Here is a 15,075-nt window from a genome sequence, read left to right on the forward strand (position 1 = left end):
TATCTTGGCATAGTTAAATAACAAGAGTTCAGGACATGGAAATGACATACAGTGAGTCTCAAACTCCATTGTTTCCTCCTTTTTATATAAATTTCATTTGTTTAAAAGACCTCAGAAGAACAGGCGAATCTCAACATAACACCGACTGTTACGTAACAGTCGGGATGTACGCCCCCAATATTTGCATATGCCAGCCCACGTTTCCAACATTATAAAAGGCATTAGACAAGGGCAGCCAGTATTAACGTCTGGATGTGCACAACCAAATCATAAGCAAGCAAGAACAATAGCGAAAAATGGCAGATGGAGCAATAATAACTGACATGATCCATGATAACATGATATTTTTAGTGATATTTGTAAACTGTCTTTCTAAATGTATTGTTAGCATGTTGCTAATGTACTGTTAAATGTGGTTAAAGTTACCATCGGTTATTACTGTATTCACGGAGACAAGAGAGCCGTCGCTATTTTCATTTTTAAACACTTGCAGTCTGTATAATGCATAAACACAACTTCATTCTTTATAAATCTCTCCAACAGAGTAGCATTACCCGTTAGCCACGGAGCACTATCAAACTCATTCAAAATCAGAAGTAAACAATATAACAGTATACAATACTCACATAATCCGACGCATGCATGCCGCATGCATGACGAACACTTTGTAAAGATCCATTTTGAGGGTTATATTAGCTGTGTAAACTTTGTTAAGGCACTGTTCAAGGCAAGCGCAAGCTCTGTGGGCGTGGACCACGGGACTTAAAGGGGCCGCAGCATAAAATCGGCGCGTTTATAAAGATGCCCCAAAATAGGCAGTTAAAAAAATTAATAAAAAAAAATCTATGGGGTATTTTGATCTGAAACTTCACAGACACATTCAGGGAACACCTTAGACTTATATTACATCTTTTAAAAACATAATCTAGGGCATCTTTAAGAAGTCAAGGGAAAGGAGCCAAACTAAAGCAAACGATTACCTCCATAACAGTGACTTCAAACGTTATTATTTTCAATAAAACAGCGCTATTGCCAGAGGTGGGAAGTCCAGGGGTCAAAGAGTAAAAGTCCTGCCATATTTTTATTCCACCCACTGAAGCAGCGTTAAAGTTAATGAGATAATTAAGTGATTAATTTAGTGATGATTGACCATTATTGAAGACACCTGAAGTTAACATCAGGTATCTTCAATAACAGTCAATCATCACTCAATTATTTATCAATTATTATCAAATACTGTTTATTTTGCGTTTTTTACTCCCGGCCCTCATTAACAATTATATATAATTTATAAATGATTATATACAAAATTAATAGTTTTATTAAGATTGATGTGGAATTGGAATTGGTCACATGTGCTTGGGAAAAAAAATCAGAAAATCGACTTTCCTAATTATGCATGCATTGTGTGCGTGTATATATGATATGAACTATAATTTTTGTCATATTCATATATAGGACTAAATTAGTTCATATCATGTCTCATTCAAAGTATTTACAAAATTTGTAAATTAACTTCCTTATTTTGTTATTTTTCTCATGTCAGCACTGTTGGCTCAGTGACCAATCCTGTTTTTTGGCTTTAAATGTCTCCTTCTGTGATGCGAAACTGCTTTTCATAATCAAGGCTATCAGGATCCTAATCTTTCCATCTCAAACATGAGTCAGTCAAACATATTTGGTTTGATGGTCATCATTCCTCTAATTTTATCACAGGTAAAATTAAACTGTCCTTTTATTAGAATTATTATTTTTTACATTGTTTCTGACACTATTTTCAAAAAAAATATTTATATATCATAAGGTGTAATTTTGCTTGTATGTTGGAAATACTTACGCCCTGTTATTTCATCTCCACAGTCAGCGAGAGGGAAGGACTGTGTGTGTGAGCTGCAAAATTCTGATCCTGCTTTCCCTGAGAATAAACTCAAGAACGTTGAGTTCACTGCTTTACAATGCACTGGGAACATCACTTCAGAAAAGGTAGAAAAATTGTGCCGCCTACAGTTGCCATTTAATTCTGTACAATCTGTTATTGAAGCAAAACTTTTTCCTCTTCAACTGTGTGCAGATGACAGAGATTGACAGCCTTTTGTTGGGTCTACAACACCGTATCTGGCAGCTTCTGGATAATGTGTCCATGCTGGAAAAAGAAGACAACGGAAATCTGTATGCAGCCGTGTCTCTACGCATTATTGAATTGGAGTTAGCGGAGATTCAAGACCTTCTGGATAAACTCAACAGGACCACCAACAATTACAAGCAGCTTAGTGTAGAGGCTGCTGCAGAGGTGAATTCATCTACACCACAGAACTTTTACATTTCTAGAATAATTTTATGCATACTGTAAAACCTAACAGATGTTCTAACTAACCTTTTTTAGTAAACTTTACTTAATGTCCAATGAAAAAAACAATTTAGTAATCATTACTGTTTGCATGCTATGCCTTGTTACTCAGAAAACCCAAGTAAAAATTACTTGACTGGTTTGAGTACCATTTCGTCAAGCAAAAAAAAAGGGCGGGGCAAAAGGTTTTTCAGGCAGGGCAATTCTTAATAGACTTTTCATTCATTTTCTCCACTTCTACAGTTATCTTTCTTTAGTTGTATTCACTCATTTTCTTAAAGTGATCTTGAATGTTAAATTATCAGTACATCTAAAACGTTTGGGATAACATCACGTAAGTTGACCATAAATTCATGTTTATTTCCTAAAATTTCTTCTCACCATTTTAGTGATTAGCATTTCCTTTGGTTGTGCACTTGGAACTTCACTTATATTAATATAAGTCTCTTCTAGTTGTTTCCAATTGGTTTCCAAACAGAACATTAGTGATTTGTGGTTTTAAAAGAAGAGCTATATTAAATAGATTGCTTTTAAAAAGTGACATAATTTAGCACTAAACCAAAAATTAGCTTAGACTTTATGTAGATTTTTTATTTATTAGATTATAAACACCATGTTTTGCTTGAGTCAGACACAGACATCAACATTCAGCATGCAAAACACAACAATGGTAACAGTTTTTTTTTAATTAAAGGTGCTAAAGAGCATGTTTTGTTTTATACATTTTTGCAATATTACTTGAAACTGTCTTTACTAACTGATAAAAGACTATTTATTAGGTGCACTGAAAGGAATAATATTAATATACATCATCTGTGCACGAGGTAGGGCCTTAAAAACATCAGCCAATCGTTTATGTGATCATCAACGATTGGCCCTCTGGCTTGTCAATCACTGCCATGACGTTCCTTGTGCAAGACGTGCGCGGCTGCGCGCTCCAGTAACTTTCCACACTCCACAGGCGCCGCATGCAATGTTTTTGTCAGGAGTAACAACTGCAGATTATGAGTTACCTGCAGTGAGTCCGACATAATGAATCCACTAACACGACACAGCGAATGCTGGTGGTAAACACTCGTGTTCCAATACTCGTGCACGAGTTTTGGGAGGCGTTCCCTCGAAATGAGCTGTGAAGGAGGGGGGTTGTTCTTACGCATGCGCTCATTTCAAAAACTCACTAACAGTCTTTGGTCTCTCAGTCGATGAAAAGATCCTCTTTAGCACCTTTAATGAGACCATTACAATTTTATTTGCTGTCTTTGTTGGGGTAACACTGACACGAGACAGCAAATAAAATTGTAAAATAAAGCCACAAACAGTAAAACAAAGCAATTACTTTATTTGTGCCGCAATGCACTCTACACTTGCACAATACACTTCCTCGGATCACAGATAGAATTAAGTTGACAAAACTTGAGTTTTAAGTACAAAAAATTTACTTAAAAATGGTTTAAGTAAGATCAACTTAATACAATTAAGTAAAACTTAATTGAATTAAGGCAACTAGTTTGCACAATTGAATTAAGTAAACTGAACAAATTTGTTTATTGCTAAGAGTGAAAATAATTCCTTACCAAAATGTATAATGAAGTATCCCAAATATATAACATTAATGTAAAATAAATAAATAATTACATTTAAATACAATGTATTTCAATGGATTATTAATATTTCATTTAATTTCTTTATTGTTTTTATTATTTTCTGCACTGCTTTGCAATATGTACACATTTATGTCATGCCAAGAAAAAAAATATGAATACTACTAAATAATCAAATAGATTTTAAACAGATTTTTAAAATAATTTATCACTTGTTTTTTTTTATTATTAGTATAGTATTTTTAGGTTTCATGTCCTCAATTACTCAATACTATTTTCCTGGGACATTTTGTGAAATAACTGGCCATCCTGCCACGCTGGGATAGGCTGCAGAGGATAAAGCGATTTGGAGAATGGATGGATGGATTTTGTGAATTCTGTGCATTTTGTTAATTCTTATTTAATTCCTCATTCCTACAGCTTCAGGATATGAAGGAAAAGATGGTGGAGCTGGAGAAGTTTGACCACACACAGGTGATGGTGAGAGAGCGTGAAAACCAGCGTATAAAGAGCGACCTGGAACGCTGTGCAGATGTGCTCAGTAGTACATCACCAGCCCCTACACTTTCCCCTGGTACATATAAACTTGTTTATCATAATTATGTAGCCACAGCTAAAGCGTTAACGTATTACACTTACATTTTTGCTTTATTTTTATTTTTTAGGCCGCTGTGGTCTGGGTCATATTGTCAGTGTGGCGGGACCTAGAACGTATTCCCTCACTGTGTATGGAACTTCTTATTCTTACGGTGCTTGGGGTCGAGATGCAAATCCTGCTCCAGGAGACGAGAACAAGTACTGGCTGGTGGTGCTGTCAAGCAGTAATGTACATGGCCACTATGTCCGCCAGTTCAATAGTATGGGTACTTTTATATTAGGTATAGGAGCAACAGATACATATATATCAAGCTCCAACCCCACAACAAACACAATTCAGGGTCCAAACATGGTCATGTACGGCAACGCGCTCTACTATAACTGTTACAACATATACTCCATATGTCAGTTCAACATGACGACTCAGTCTGTCAGCACTGTGGCTTTACCTAATGATGCAGGATACAACAACATGTTTCCTTTCGCACACCTCGGCACCACATACAGCTATACAGATATGGATTTTGCCACAGATGAATCAGGCGTCTATGTTATATACGCGTCCACAAGCAGCTTCGGAAATGTGGTTATCAGTAAAGTTGAGACTAGCAACCCGCCAGCTTTGAACCAAACATGGTTCTCTTCTCTTCACAAAAGGACCGTCACAAACACCTTCATGGTGTGTGGTGTGCTTTATGCTACTCGTTACTTGAATGCAGAAACAGAAGAGATCTTTTACTCTTATGACACCAAAACCAATGTAGAGCGCTATGATTTGAGAATTCACATTAAGAAGATGCAGACTAATATTGAGTTTCTAAACTATGACCCCAGAGATCATCTGCTGTATGTCTACAGTGATGCCTACATTCTAACTTATGAGCTCATCTTTCAGTAAATCTCCAATGAACTTGATTTGAGACATTAGAGTATGGCTGCATCCCATTTCACATACTGTCTGTACTAGCATATATAGCATGCAAAATTAGATGCAACACAAATGATTGTATGTTGAATGATTGTATCCTAAATGAAGGATTCTCAATAGCAACCTGTGTGTGTGTGTGTGTGTGTGTGTGTGTGTGTGTGTGTGTGTGTGTGTGTGTGTGTGTGTGTGTGTTACTTCAAGAGAACAACCATACATGTGTTTTATTTTCTTATTTTCTTTTTATGATTTAATTTTAAAAATCATGTATAATCATTAGCCATTTATGTAGCTTTCTATTGATTGATCATTTATTCATATTATTATTATTTGATTTACATCATTTATAATTTGATCATTTATGTGTCATTTTATGTTTTAATATTTTGTATCTATATGTTCCTTTCAATTGTTGTTTAATCCTATGATTGTGTGGTTTCAAGGGAGGTTTGTCTTCATAGAAGAGACAAAAGAATGTCTTTTTTTTAAATCACAGGACGATGTTGTGAAGCAGTAATTTTCCATTGCTTGTCATTGGTATAATAACATTTGTTGGATTTGTACTGGTTAGATGAAGTCTGAGCATTGAAACATTTGAAACTAAGATTATTCAATAAACTGTGCTCCTTTTAATATCATTACTTTTACTCCTGCTTCAGGCTGAAAGAAGAATGCTAATAAAATTTTGGGTTCAACACAAAATTTTATGAAATTACGTCCGATGAACTAGTGTCCTATTTATTCAAAAGTATGTATCCAAAACTGCTTGTTTTGTGGGGGGAAATCATGTATATACTACAGATTTACTTAAATAAAGGTGCCCTAGAACTTTTTTTTAAAAGATGTAATATAAGTCTAAGGTGTCCCCTGAAAGTGTCTGTGAAGTTTCAGCTCAAAATACCCTATAGATTTTTTTTTAATTCATTTTTTTAACTGCCTATTTTGGGGCATAATTAGAAACGAGCCGATTCAGGGTGTGTGGCCCTTTAAATCTCGTGCTCCACGCCCCAAGAGCTCGCGCTTGCCTTAAACAACATAAAAAAAGTTCAAACAGCTAATATAACCCTCAAAATGGATCTTTACAAAGTGTTCGTCATGCAACATGTCTAATCGCGTAAGTACAGTGTTTATTTTGATGTTTACATTTGATTCTGAATGAGTTTGAGGCTATGCTCCGTGGCTAAAGCTAACATTACACACTGTTGGAGAGATTTATAAAGAATGAAGTTGTGTTTATGCATTATACAGACTGCAAGTGTTTAAAAATGAAAATGGCGACGGCTCTTGTCTCCGTGAATACAGTAATATGGTAACTTTAACCACATTTAACAGTACATTAGCAACATGCTAATGAAACATTTAGAAAGACAATTCACAAATATCACTAAAAATATCATGTAATCATGGATCATGTCAGTTATTATTGCTCCATCTGCCATTTTTTGCTATTGTTCTTGCTTGCTTACCTAGTCCGTTGATTCAGCTTTGCACAGATCCAGACGTTAATACTGTCTGCCCTTATGCCTCGATCATGGGCTGGCATATGCAAATATTGGGGGTGTACATATTAATGATCTCGACTGTTACGTAACAGTCGGTGTTATGTTGAGGTTCGCCTGTTCTTCGGAGGTCTTTTAAACAAATGAGATTTATATAAGAAGGAGGAAACAATGGTGTTTGAGACTCACTGTATGTCTTTTCCATGTACTGAACTCTTGTTATTTAACTATGCCAAGGTAAATTCAATTTTTGAATCTAGGGCACCTTTAAATAAAATTCTTGTGTATGTAAGGATGATTGGGGCAGTTTTTTCTAGTTTTTTTTAGTAATTTTACGTTCCCAGAACATTTTCAGAACGCCCCCACTGGTGTTAAGGACGTTGCCTAGTAACTTTCCCAGTACGTTCAGAGACGGTCACGATGTGGAGTTCTTCTAAGGTTTGGGTGACGTTATTTGGCAGACCTTCAAAGAATATTCAGGACGTTCTCTGGGGAATATATTTTATTTGGAAATGTTCTCAGAACATCCCTGCTGCCCTTGTCAGAAAATTGAATTGAAAATTAGAGCTAAATTGACAAACAAAAGAGAAATGCAACAAAAGTGCTTTAGAAACACACAATTACAACAATTGGAAAAAAATTAAAGTCGAAGTGTCAAGGGTCAGGAGCCCAACTAAAGCAAGTGTTTACCTCTGTAACGGTGACATTTATAAATTTTGATAAAACATCAACACCTCATTAAGAAGATTTGAATGAAAGAAATAAAGTCAGAGTGGTTTGTAATAAGTGAAGATGCTGAGATCTAGAGAGATCTGTTATTGTTTAATGTTGTTTCTGTTATCTGAGTTTTGTGAGGTTATCATTGTGCTGGAGAGTAGAGCCTGTGCTTCAGTCAGTGATGATCCAGAAACACTGATGTTCTGCTGCATGTTGCTTTATTTAAAGACAGTAACTGTGTAGTTGCTGATGCAGTGATACAGCAGTTACATTAGATCATGCATGTGCTGTTGTCAGCCAATGACTTACTGCAAGAGATTTGCATTTTAAAGGTTTCATAACAATAATACAGGAAATACCTGTAAAACATCTTGAATGTTCTGTGAAGATCTGCCAAAAAAAGTCCCCCAAACCTTAAAAGAACTCCACATTGTGAACGTCTCTGAACTTACTGGGAACTGTACTGGAAACGTACTGTACTTTTAAGAGTTGGGGGATGTTATTTGGTGGACCTTCAGGGAACATTCAGGACGTTCTGGGAATGTTTAGGGGACTATTACTATAGGACGTTCTGTTAACTTCCCAAATGTCCTCTTTGTAATGTTCTTATGTGACCAAAAATAACCAAAATAGAACGTCCCCCTAAACTCATATCGGGAATGTTATTAAATGACCAACAGTTAATGTCCCAAATGTCCTCTTTGTAATGTTCTTTTTTGACCATAAAATAACCAAATTGGAACGTCCCCCTAAAGTCATATAAGGAACCTTGAACTGCAGCACTTTCATTACCAAAAGAGGACGTTTTAGGAATGTCCCGAATGTTCTGTAAAGGTTTGGAATTTTAGTCACCTTTAGAGAACTTTTATGGAATGTTGCGCAAGGTCATGAGAATGTCGCCTTCTACGTGGGCAGGTTTCTTGCCATAAATTTAAAACATAAAAGGCCTGTTGTATGAATCTGGTGTCAGTTCCTACCCAGGTAGGTTTGAGAATAGTTTGAGCAAACACTGTTTTTGTTGGATTTTTTTTAGCAGCGTTTGACACCGCTAAATTAGGTTGTTTTATTTTAGCAACATCCAGCTAGTCTAAGGAGATTTTTGTGGTTGATTAGGGGTTGCACAAAAGAAGAGGATGGGAACCACCAATTAAGAACAATAAGAACAACAAAAAAAAAGACAAAAAAATGTAAGCTATTGTTGTTGAAGAGTGACTCAGACAGTGTCTAGACTATAGAGCATATTTCCATTGTAATGTAGATTGTGTGCTGACGCTGCCCTCTGTTGTTTGCATGCAGTGCTGTCATTTCAGTTAAAAGTTGTCTTAACTGTAGAGGTGGTCAAAAAACACTGAGTGAAGTTTCCCTAGCAGACGAGTACTTCAAAACTTTAAATTAGCTTTTCAATACTCGGTCTATGGCAAGAAAATGTGGCATTCTACAACTACTAAAGCGAGATTTCGACATTATTAGTAATTATTATTAATGTACAATATTCATGTTTAATAATATCCCTTTAAAGCAGAGGTGGGAGTCCAGGGGTCAGAGAGTAAAAGTCCTGCCATATTTTTATTCCACCCACTGAAGCATTAATGAGATAATTAAGTGTTTAATTGAGTGATGATTGACCATTATTGAAGACACCTGATGATAACAAGCAAAATCACCAAAGGAGAAAATCACTATTTTTAAGTCACCATCATCGAGGTCAGGGTTTGTTTTAGTTGAGCTCTTGACCCTTGACTTTTACATATTAGGTTTTTTTTGGGCAGTTTTAACTGCTTTAAAATCAACCAGACAAGCAAAATTAAAAGATGATCAGGTGGTGTTGGTTATGTTTTCGCACAATCATTATTTGGTCTGAACTCATTTAGAGCCCAATCTCTGAGTTAGATTTACATTATTGATTACAGCAGCACTGTGATTCTACAGCAGATCAACTTTTACAATACAAAAATATTATTTTTAAAGTTCTGATTTAAAAAAGAAAAAAAAAAGCTTCATTTAAACACACAGACATCAAGAATCAGTCTGTGAATCTCAACAGTGGTGAGAGTAATAAAGCATGTTGCAATGCATTCTGGGTGCAACCAATCAAAATTCATCCATGCTTCCCATCATGCATTGCTGCATGAATAAATTATGAGCTGAATTGTCTTAATAATTTTCTTTATTCTCACTATTCAAATTTTGCTGTTTTTCTGTGACTTTTTAGTAGCTTTTCTAATGTGGAGAGTTGATTTGTTTATCAGAATATGTTGCTTGTCACCGTTGTTGAGATTCATACGCTGATTCTTGATGTCTGTGTGTGCCTAAAATAATTTTTTTTTTTTTTTTTTGTGAATATTTGTATTGATAAAGTTGATCTTCTGCTGTAGAATCACAGTGCTGCTGTAATCAACAATGTAAATCTAACTCAGAGATTGGGCTCTAAAAGAGTTTGCACTAAATTGGTTTTAATGCAGTTAAAACTGCCCAACTAAAACAAACCCTGACCTCAATGATGGTAACTTAAAAATTGTAACGTTCTCCTTTGGTGATTCTGCTTGTTATCATCAAGTGTCTTCAATAATGGTGAATCATCACTCAATTAATCACTTATTTATCTAATTTTTGCTTCAGTGGGTGGAATAAAAATATGGCAGGACTACCAACTTATGTTAATTCAGCTTAATAATAGTCTGTTATACAATGTATTGTGGCATGAGGCATGTCACCATTGTTGAGATTTATATTTCTACATAAGAGGGTCTGGTTGAAAAGGTTCTTGTGCAGCCTTGCAGTGATCAACCTGAACCTTTAACTTGCACACCCATTGAAGCTAAACAGGATTGAACCCAGTCTATATCTGGATGGGACACCTCCTGGTAGACTGGGGAGCTGCAGGAAATGGTGTTAGAAAGGCCAGTGGGTCTGATCAACCTGTGGTCTGTGTGGGTTCTAATGCCCCAGTATGGTTGCAATAAGCTGTACTGTATAAAGAGTGTCACCCTGGTGTAAAGTAGCCCATACAACATCTCATGTACCCCCCAACGCCCCAGTACAGTCACCATAAACTGTACTGAATAAAGGGTTAAAATAAACCCCACAAAATAAGGGGTGTAACCCTGGGGCAAAAATAACCCCTACTTTACATCTTTTTATGTTCAATTGATTCCCTTTAAGGCTGTGGCTGAAATCAGTTGTAATTCTTGTGTTTCTGCTCATCTGTTTATTTCTTCTTACCTTCAGTGATTCTGTTTGATAACTTAATGCTGAGATGATGCTATAAATAATATATAATATATCTGTGTGCCAGATGTGGGCCGGATCTGGGCTGACAGAAAGTTGCTATCTGGGATAAGATCTCGTAACCGAATAAAACCGACTGATATTGAGATCTCGTAACCCAGCAAAACCATCTGTCATTGAGATCTCGTAACCAAAAAAAAAAACAACTGTCATTAAAATCGCATAAAAGGACAAAACATACTGTATTGAGATCTCGTAACAGACAGTTACCTGCAATACTGACAGTCATTGAGATCTCATAAACCAACAAAAACAACCATCAATGAGATCTCTTAACCAAATAAAACTGACCGTCATTGAGATCTCGTAACTGAATGAAACCAACCGTCATTGAGATCTCATAACCCAGCAAAACTGACCATCATACCCTGACAGCAACATAGTGTTGGCCCAGATCCGGCCGACACCTGGTCCGCATGTAATCCACATGTACCAAATGTGGGCAGGATCTTGGCCACACCATGTTGCTGTCTGGGTAGAGATCTCGTAACTGAATAAAACCAACCATCATTGATATCTTGTAACTGAATAAAACCAACCATCATGGAAAAAAAACAACTGTCGTTAAAATCTTGTAAAATCTTGTAAAAGGACAAAAAATACTGTACTGAGATCTCGTAACCAACTGTTTACTGCAGTACCCATTTCAACCACTAGCTGTCATTCTTACATACCACACCATTAAAGCAGAGGTGGGAAGTCCAGAATTTTTTGGGGCAGTTTTAACTGCCTTAAAATCAACCAGACAAGCAAAGTTAAAAGATGATCAGGTGGTGTTGGTTATGTTTTCACATAATCATTATTTGATCTGAACTCATTTAGAGCCCTATCTCTGAGTTAATTTACATTATTGATTACAGCAGTACTGGGATTCTATAGCTGTAGATCAATTTTAGCAATACAAAATATATATATTTTTTAAAGTTCTGATTTAAAAAAAAAAAGAAGGTTCATTTAAACACAGAGACATCAAGAATCAGTCTGTGAATCTCAACAGTGGTGAGAGTAATAAAGCATGTTGCAATGCATTCTGGGTGCCACCAATCAAAATTCATCCATGCTTCCCATCATGCATTGCTGCATGAATAAATTATGAGCTGAATTGTCTTAGTAATTTTCTTTATTCTCACTATTTAAATTTTGCTGTTTTTCTGTGACTTTTTAGTATCTTGTTTTCTAATGTTCAGAGTTGATCTGTTTATCAGAATATGTTGCTTGTTAAAGTTGTTGAGATTCATACGCTGATTCTTGATGTCTGTGTGTGCCTAAAATAAATCTTTTTTTTTTGTGATAAGGACAACTTTCAAAAAAAAATTTGTGTTGATAAAGTTGATCTTCTGCTGTAAAATCACAGTGCTGCTGTGATTGCCATACTACTTCCTGCTTTGCTACTGTTCGGACGCTCTTGCTTACAGCTCCGTGCTTTGCTCTATTGCTTTTATATTTTATCTCCTAATCTTAACTACAGCAAATAGGCACAATGCTCAAACGACAAATCTTGGCACCAACAATCTTTTTAACTGGAAGAATTGCTACAAAAAAGGGGAATTTTTATCCAACCAGCCTCCCACTGACGGCAGCCATCAGCTTACATTCCGGAGAAGGGAAAACACAGCTGCCTACATCCAAAAGGATTAGAAATAATATGCCTCCTCTGGTTGAAGAATCTACCTGCTGCACAAACTGCCACAGACTTCTACAAAGGATTGCAGTCCTTGAAACAAAGTTACTTGCGGGACTACCAAACCAGAAGGAACACACAACAGAGCTTCATCATGGACGTCCTCAGCACACAGTCGGTGAGTCCCATGAATCTAATGCCCCTAAACAGACCGTACTGAGTGCCGAAATTGATCAACATATTAATCGATGGCACACACAGGGAGCGAGACCCAAAGGCACTCGAGACATCAGATTGTCACGAGTATCACATATTAATGCAGTAGCATCCTCTACCCCAAACAATAGCTCCCTACCACCGCCAATACATCTGGAGAACAGATTTGAAGTGTTAATGAATGTGGGTGAGGAATCCCCAAACATGATCGGACACAGATCAAATCAGCCAGCAGCTAACACCGATGCTAACTGCCGCTCAAGGTTGAACAGTCAGCGGCACTCAGCTCTTAGAGCAGCCGAGCCCAGGACTCTGATAGTGGGTGACTCTATTATCAGAAACATTAGCAGCATGGATACAACTACATGCTGCCTTCCACAAGCAACAGTTTCTAATGTAAACAGGGAACTTAAAGGTCCCGTTCTTCATGATCCCATGTTTCAAACTTTAGTTAGTGTGTAATGTTGTTGTTAGAGTATAAATAAAATCTGTAAAATTTTAAAGCTCAAAGTTCAATGCCAAGCGAGATATTTTATTTAACAGAAGTCGCCTACATCTAACGGCCAGTTTGGACTACATCCCTCTACTTCCTTCTTTAATGACGTCACTAAAACAGTTTTTTGACTAACCTCCGCCCACAGGAATACACAAGAGTTGCGTTTGTAGAGTGTGTTTGTCGCCATGTTGTCGAAACGCTGTTATTTTCATCCCGCAGTCCAATCACCGGGTCTGATTCCGGCTCAAATTGATAGGGTAAAATTAAAGACATGTTTACAATAACACTGAGCGCGTGCATCTCCACGTTATGGTAAGAGGCGTGACCTTTCCGGGCACGGTGCGCTCAGAGCTGTCGAATCACAACACAGGAACTGCTGGCACAATCAGAACTCGTTACGTATTTCTGAAGGAGGGACTTCATAGAACAAGGAAGTCATCAGCTCGTTTTTATGACAGTGGAAACAGCGGTATACAGATAAGTAAATTATGTGAAAAATACTGTGTTTTTTTACACGCGAAACATGAACACATGTTATATTGCACACTATAAACACAATCAAAGCTTCAAAAAACCACGAAAAACGGGACCTTTAAGAGCATTCTGATGAAATATAAGACTGCAAATCGACTAATCATTCATGTGGGGAAGAATGATATTCGGAAGGAGCAGTCAGAACTCCTTAAGAGGGATTTCAATGAACTTTTTGAAATGCTTAAAAGACTAAAAGTTCAGTCGTTCATCAGTGGACCACTCCCAGCAAGAGGAACAAATAGATTTACACGGTTGCTTGGTCTTAACACATGGCTGCAAAAAACCTGCAACTTAAAAGGACTGAATTTCATCGACAACTTCAATCTGTTCTGGAGTCAGAGACAACTGTTCACTCATGATGGCCTGCACCCAAACAAACTGGGCTCAAGAGTGCTAAAGGACAATATCTACTTTTGCCTCCATCATCCTTCAGCAGTGTGTGCAAATCCACTCAACCTAAATGGCACAAACACACCTGGACAGAGTAAAATTGACCACAGGACTTCATTTCAGCACCTGAATGGACATGCGGTTGACACATCCCACAAGGTCAATGATAACACCACGCAGCCACAACAACCACTGCTCACTGACACAATCCTGACTGAGCCCTGCCCACAGAACTCTCCGAGAGACAGTGACGTATTAGAACTGCTCCAAGATTCAGCACCCAAGGACGACTTTCGGGAAAACAGCCAGGGAAGCCAGGACAACATATTACAGCCTCCGGTAACACCAGAGCAACAGCCCCTCTCACCGGACACGTTATCCCTCTCTCCAGCATCCCCTCTTCTGTGCTTCTCAAAGAAAATGGAGGAACTGGTGTATGCTGGAACCAAACTCTCCCACTCTTTTGCTGCGAGCCCCCAGATATCAACAAAAAAGCGTCAAGCCCCGAAACCACCAAAACCTGTGGGCCCAGCTCACCCTCCCCCTCCTCCTGCGAGAGCTCTTCACCCCCTGCCACAACGCCAGGGCCCTCAACCTCCTCCGTCTGTTCTAGGTGAACCAAAAACCGATAACAGCTCTCAGTGATGTGTGTCGGGTCCCCTCTATGATAACAGTGACTTTATCAAATGTTTACAGAACAAGTGGGAACCCAGTGTGCCTGTAGCTTTCTCTATTTCTGTTTTATTACGTTATAGAAAGCCTAAGGCCTTCTCAAACCATTTGGCAAACCCATTTAATCTGCTACCTATTGCACATCAAACTAAGATTACTGTAGAGACAGAAA

The 15,075-nt window shown here is 37.5% G+C and overlaps 1 protein-coding gene across 1 annotated transcript; it reads left to right on the forward strand.

The window, feature by feature from the left end:
• The first annotated feature begins 1,030 nt into the window (after positions 1 to 1,030).
• Positions 1,031 to 6,240, forward strand: LOC125247473 (olfactomedin-4-like). The gene is made up of 5 exons (XM_048158790.1): positions 1,031 to 1,716; positions 1,861 to 1,983; positions 2,072 to 2,290; positions 4,369 to 4,522; positions 4,614 to 6,240. The coding sequence occupies exons 1-5, from the start codon at positions 1,660 to 1,662 to the stop codon at positions 5,441 to 5,443; spliced, it is 1,383 nt and encodes a 460-aa protein (XP_048014747.1). The 5' UTR covers positions 1,031 to 1,659; the 3' UTR covers positions 5,444 to 6,240.
• Positions 6,241 to 15,075: the final 8,835 nt, after the last annotated feature.

Source organism: Megalobrama amblycephala, linkage group LG15 (genome assembly GCF_018812025.1).
Source record: "Megalobrama amblycephala isolate DHTTF-2021 linkage group LG15, ASM1881202v1, whole genome shotgun sequence".
Lineage (NCBI taxonomy): Eukaryota > Metazoa > Chordata > Actinopteri > Cypriniformes > Xenocyprididae > Megalobrama > Megalobrama amblycephala.

Excerpts from the sequence above, each read along its gene's own strand:
- LOC125247473 (XM_048158790.1), top strand. The coding sequence starts at position 1,660 with ATGAGTCAGTCAAACATATTTGGTTTGATGGTCATCATTCCTCTAATT. Across the intron at positions 1,717-1,860 it reads TTCCTCTAATTTTATCACAG|TCAGCGAGAGGGAAGGACTG; the intron begins GTAAAATTAAAC and ends TCATCTCCACAG. Across the intron at positions 1,984-2,071 it reads GGAACATCACTTCAGAAAAG|ATGACAGAGATTGACAGCCT; the intron begins GTAGAAAAATTG and ends AACTGTGTGCAG.